This window comes from Crinia signifera, chromosome 1, assembly GCF_055691185.1.
Source record: "Crinia signifera chromosome 1, ASM5569118v1, whole genome shotgun sequence".
NCBI lineage: Eukaryota > Metazoa > Chordata > Amphibia > Anura > Myobatrachidae > Crinia > Crinia signifera.
This window is the reverse complement of record NC_139217.1, coordinates 331891984-331898367: the sequence shown is the minus strand read 5'-3', so window position 1 is coordinate 331898367 and position 6384 is coordinate 331891984. Positions and strand designations below refer to the sequence as shown.

The 6384-nt window shown below is 40.5% G+C and overlaps 1 protein-coding gene and 1 non-coding gene across 2 annotated transcripts; one reads left to right on the top strand and one right to left on the bottom strand.

Moving 5' to 3' along the window:
- Positions 1–243: 243 nt before the first annotated feature.
- Positions 244–350, bottom strand: LOC146045482 (U6 spliceosomal RNA). The gene has a single exon (XR_014465448.1). It is a non-coding gene; the product is annotated as a U6 spliceosomal RNA (small nuclear RNA).
- Positions 351–5064: 4714 nt separating this feature from the next.
- On the top strand, positions 5065–6063 carry LOC146079870 (olfactory receptor 11L1-like). Its single transcript, XM_083186548.1, has one exon. The coding sequence runs from the start codon at positions 5065–5067 to the stop codon at positions 6061–6063; it is 999 nt and encodes a 332-aa protein (XP_083042674.1).
- Positions 6064–6384: the final 321 nt, after the last annotated feature.

Below are 6384 nucleotides of genomic sequence, written 5' to 3'. Positions count from 1 at the left end.
GACTTCAATCTCCCTGCCTGCCACCGTCCTCAGGCTCCCTGCGGCGTCCGCCGCAGGAGCTCAAATTCGCCGGTCAGGGGCAGCGAGCCCCTGACTTGTTGAATCCCGGAGCCGGCGAGGCTCCGGAACGCAGCGAGCAGTGGCGAATGTGCAGCGAATCCTAAACAGGATTCGCTGCACGTCGCCAGTATTCACATTGAATACTGCCCTATGTTTCCAAGAAGGAATTTTAACCAAAAAGAAAAAAATATGGAACGCTTCACGAATTTGCGTGTCATCCTTGCGCAGGGGCCATGCTAATCTTCTCTGTATCGTTCCAATTTTAGTATATGTGCTGCCGAAGCGAGCACACACACTCTCTTTTTTTTAAACAATACAAGAATTATATATGTGTGATAAAGATAGAAAAAGGTGTAAAAATAAAATAGGGAGATATAGGCTGCTCTGATGATTATATGCTTGGTCTTGTTATTTACATTTTTATGTACCCCTTATATTAATTTCATGGAGAGATTTTAACAATGTGTGTTGTAAGAGATATACTGTATCTATATGTATGCCCTATGTGGTATTCCTTTTGATCCCTTGCTGGTTAGATTGTATAACTGTTTATTTGTTACAATTGCTTTTGTTATTTGAGTGATATTATTTAGATACTGTTTCCTTTGGCCTGGGCTGTGTGCCAGTTCTTATGGGGTAGATTTATTAAGCCCGGTTAAGTGATAAAGTGTCTGGTTTTTATCACCATCCAATCAGCTCCTACCAGTCATGTTTCAAACCAAGGCTGTAACTTCACAGGTAGGAGCTGATTGTCCGGTGATAAAAACCAGACAGTTTATCACTTCACCGAGCTTAATAAATCTACCCCCTATGTGTGAAGTTAATTAGCTTTTTTCCTTTTTCAATTACTTCTGTATTGTAATATTATACTTTAGATATTTTTAACTTGGCTGTGTGCTTGTTCTTAAACAAAGCAATTGGGTACTCTTTGTTGTTCTCCAATTGCTGGTAACTAATTTAATTATTCTTGGATCTATGCTATTACTTATCCCAGGTACATGCTTTTTAATAACTCTTAACCTAGCAATCAATCAATCTTGTATTTATCCTGTATACCAGCATTATGAGGTGGTTATATTTTATTTTGCTTAATTGATGCTGTTCATTATAAATCGATGCTTATACCACTTATAACCAACGTTATAACATGTATTCCTGTAGATGTTTTATTTGTGTTTGTAAATCTCCGTTATTGAATTCATGGAAGTTCTGTGTGTCCTATAGTGTTTTACTTGGATGCACTCTGTTCTATGCTGGTGTCGGCATCTGTATTGCGCCTCATACCGCATGCAGTTGTTATAATTCTATTTCTATTTCTGTGCCACTTATATTAAATTCATTGGGGTCTAGTAATTTTTACCACAACTAGTTTAACAGTTAAATTCACTTGTTACTGCTGTGCACTGTAAGAGACAGATGGTATCATTTTATATTAGTTCGGCCACATCAGGGGTACAAATTTTTATTATTTAGTTATTCATAGCATAACAGAGCAGTCCTATATCATGTGCCGATGCGCATTTCACCAGGATTCCGGCTTCTTCAGGGCAAGTGCCCTGAAGAAGACGGAACCCCAGCAAATATAGGACTGCTCTGTTTTGCTATGAATATCTAAATAATAAAAATATGTACCCCTGATGTGGCTGAACAAATATAAAATGGTACTATCTGTCCCTGACAGTGCACGGCAGCAACACCGCACGCTGATGTGAGAGAGAAACCAGCGTGTCCAGGCTGCACGAAGGCGACACATAGACACCGGCATCAGAGTAAACTGTTATACTGTTGAACTAATTGTGGTAGCAATGACTGGGCCCTAATTAATTTAACTCTTTAACTAATTGTGGTAAAAAAATCACTGGACCCCAATGAATTTAATATAAGTGGCACAGAAATAGAAATAGAATTATAACAACTGCATGCTGTATGAGGCGCAATACAGATGCCGACACCAGCATGGAACAGAGTGCATCCAAGTAAAACACTATAGGACACACAGAACTTCCATGAATACAATAGAGGAGATTTACAAACAACAACATCTAAATGCAATACATGTTGTAAGTTGGGTATAAGTGGTATAAGCATTGAAGTATAACAAACAGCATAATCAATTAAGCAAATTAAAATCTAACCACCTTATAACACTGGTATACAGGATAAATACAAGATCGATTGATTGCTAGGTTAAGAGTTATTAAAAAGCATGGGTACTTGTTTCCTAGCACGGCCACAACGATTTAGATCGTTGTGGTCGTAAGATAAAAAATCGGATCGATCGCATCGCATGCGATTTGGTCGCATACGATGCGACCGATCCGACCGACCGATTTTTCACCCGATTTTTTTTTTTTTTCCCCAGATTTGTTTCAATTGCCCCCCCAAATGTTACTAAGTGGGCTAGACCCCACGATAGACGTCAACCCGAAGCGTGGCGAGCGCAGCGAGCCCGCGAGGGGCGGCGGTGCGCATCCTCCGACCTTTTCATTCCCCTACTATCCACTAGGGCGTGGAGTGAGAATAGAATAGTGTGGCGAGCGCAGCGAGCCACCGAGCCCGAAGCGTGGCGAGCGCAGCGAGCCCCGCGAGGGGACGCGTCTAACTTCACAGGTATACGCGTCCCCTCGCGGGGCTCGCTGCGCTCGCCACGCTTCGGGCTCGGTGGCTCGCTGCGCTCGCCACTCTATTCTATTCTCACTCCACGCCCTAGTGGATAGTAGGGGAATGAAAAGGTCGGAGGACGCGCACCGCCGCCCCTCGCGGGCTCGCTGCGCTCGCCACGCTTCGGGTTGACGGCTATCGTGGGGTCATGGCGGGCACATAAAAAATGTGAAATGGGTCATATTGGGCCATTTCACCTTTTTTATCATTTTACCCTATGTGAGATGGACTTAATCAAGTCCATCTCATCTTGTGCCATTATAATGGCACAAGACCGACGCGATCCTCCCGATTTCAATGTTAAAAGTTTTTTTAACATTGAAGTCTATGGAAAAATCGGGTCAATCGGTCGGTCGCATCGCGGCCGATTTTAATTGGTCGCGACCGACCGATTGACCCGATTTCTGTCAATCAAAGTGAAAAAATTGTAAAAAATCGGCCACATCGTGAGGATCGTGTCCCTTAATTAAGAGCCACGATCACTCACGATTGTGGCCGTTCTAGGAAACAAGTACCAAAGCATGTACTATACCTGGGATAAGTAATAGCATAGATCCAAGAATAATTTAATTAGTTACCAGCAATTGGAGAACAATAAAGAGTATCCAATTGCTATATTTAAGAACAGGCACACAGCCCAATTAAAAATATCTAAAGTATAATATTACAATACAGAAGTAATTGAAAAAGGAAAAAGCTAATTAACTGTCACACATAAGAACTGGCACACAGCCCAGACCAAAGGAAACAGTATCTAAATAATATTGCTCCAATATAAAGAGCAATTGTAAAAAATGAACAGTTATACAATCTAACCAGCAAGGGATCAAAAGGAATACCACATAGAGCAGGGGTTCCCAATGTTTTTTTAATCACGGCACCCTAGAGTATAAGAATTTTTTTCGCGGCACCCCTAGGCCAAATTTATTTTAATTAGATTGGATTTATATGCTATTCTTAGGGTCAGTTATGTGGAAAAGGGCAGGGATTGCTTCTGTTTGTACACATTTTATGATTGGCAGCCACCAGCACTGGTTTTGCTTATAAATAATTAACCATTAATAATTTTAGTTGGTCCTGGACTACCAACCCAGGGCACCCCTGCATGTGTCCCGAGGCACCCCAGGGAGCCACGGCGCACAGTTTGGGAACCACTGACATAGAGTATAAATATAGTTACATCTATTACCAACACACTTTGTTCAAATATATCCATGAAAGCAATAAAAGGGGTACATAGAAATTGAAATAACAAGACCAAGCATATAATCATCAGAGCAGCCTATATCTCCCTATTTTTTAACACATTTTTCTATCTTTATCACACATCTATAATTCTTGTATTGTTTAAAAAATAGAGTGTGTTTTTCACACTCATTTTAGCTTAATACTAATAAACGTAAAATGTTAAAATCTAAGAACCTATTCTGATTCCTTCCGTCTTCCGTGCGTTCGCACGGAGGACCGATGTTTAGTGCATGCACGGCCCACGGGCACGTTTCTGCAAATGTGCAGACACATGGTGCGTGCACCCACAGCAAACTTTCGGTTCGGCGACATTCGATCATTCGATTGTCGGCGACAGTCGAATGATTTCTCCCCACCTGCGAACGGATGATTGTGGAAATCATCCATTTGCAGCCATGTGGGGGGTACGGCATGCGAGGGGGGGGGGGCTGCAGTGCGGGCGGCGTCTGATGGACTTGCAAGGCTGCGAATTTTGCAGCCTTGTGAGTCAATCAGAATAAGGCCCCCAGTTTCAATCAGTTGGATACATTGCAAAGGAGACACTACCCTGACAGTATATCTCTACTATGCCATTTTTTTGCTCTTTACAATGTAACAAATTTAGAGACAGGTAGCACCATCTTATATTAGGAACCAAATGAATTAAAAGTATAGCAACTCCAGTCTAAAAATGATAAATAACAACCAATGAACAAATAGAAAGTGAATACTTTGCAATTTATACAAAGGAGCACTCTGTGCGGAATAGAAAAACTCTCACTCCTGACAAACAAATAATGCCTGCCTTAGTGGTGCCTCATAGGCATATGAGGGGTGTCCGGCATTAGAGTGTGCCTGTGCACCTGAGGTACACCCCATGCGCACACCTATGATGTAAAGGTAAGAAATTATCAGTATAATTGGGCCTAAATCATATAAAAGGTGCTTAGTATAATAAAACAGCATTTGCAATGCTTGTCTATATCTTAGTAGTTTTCTAGGACTCTGTTATATGAAAACCTTTATTTAGTTATTGTAAATCATTTAAAACTGACTAATATGTTATCTTTAGTTGCTGGTCCTCTTTCTTACAGGTAGTGTTTGAATGGATGTGCCATGCAATTTGCCAACCAAACTAGTGGAACTGACTTTACCATTCTGGGATTTTTAAGTGTAGCGGAACCCAACATTCTTCTGTTCATTACCTTTCTTCTTACTTTTCTACTAACTGTCTCTGGTAATCTCATCATTATGACTGTCGTTGTAGTAGACTACTCTCTTCAAACACCCATGTACTTTTTTCTCACCAATCTCTCTTTTCTGGAGATATGGTACACAATGACAATCGTACCCAAACTTCTAGCCAACCTATTGCTGAAGAGTAATCATATCACTTTTGCTGGATGTATGACCCAACTCTTTTTTTTTGTTACATTTGGAGCCACTGAGTGCTATTTACTCTTAGTTATGGCTTATGATCGCTACTTGGCCATTTGTAAACCACTTTATTATTCCAGCCTAATGGACACTAGTACATGTTTCCAACTAGTTGCAGGCTCCTGGATAACTGGTGTGCTCACAGGATTGATTCCTGCTCTACTTATTGGCCAGTTAGATTTTTGCCAGTCTCGACAGGTGAATCACTTCTTTTGTGACATCCCCCCTCTCCTAGACATATCCTGTGGTAACATCTACACCACAGAACTCTCCATTTTTATTTTGTCACTTATTGTTCTTTTTTCCTCTTTATTGCTGACATTGGTGTCTTATTTGTTTATTGTGATCTCCATATTCCAAATGAAGTCTAGCAATAGCCGGAGTAGAACTTTCTCCACATGTGGAGCTCACCTTACTGTGGTATTGATCTACTATGGAACCATGATATTTATGTATGTTGGTCCTCACTCAAAGTATTCCTCTGACCTAAAGAAATTTGTCTCTGTATTTTACACCGTTGTAACACCAGGATTAAATCCTATCATTTACAGCTTAAGAAATAAAGAGTTCAAAGTGTCTGCTAAAAAAATCATACAGAGATTGTTACCATCAGGCGTCAACCAACAAAGAGCTTTATCGAGGAAAAATGTAAATCATGTTTTCTGGAAACTTGCTTGATATTTGAAAGAAATACCAACAATGAGGCAGATGTATTAAGCCTGAAGAAGAGATAAACTGGAGATAATGTGAAAGGAGATAAAGCACCAGCCAATGAACTGTATTTGAACGTGACAGTCGGGAGTTGATTGGCTGGTGCTTTATCTCCTTTCACTTTATCTACACTTTATCTCCAGTTTATCTCTCTCTGGGCTTAATACATCTGCCTCGATTGTTTTAGAAATGTTACAATTTTGTCCAGAATGTATCATTTTAGAAAACTCTGAGCATGTTATGTCCTACATCATATTCATATCATTTTCCAGAAATCCATAATTGATT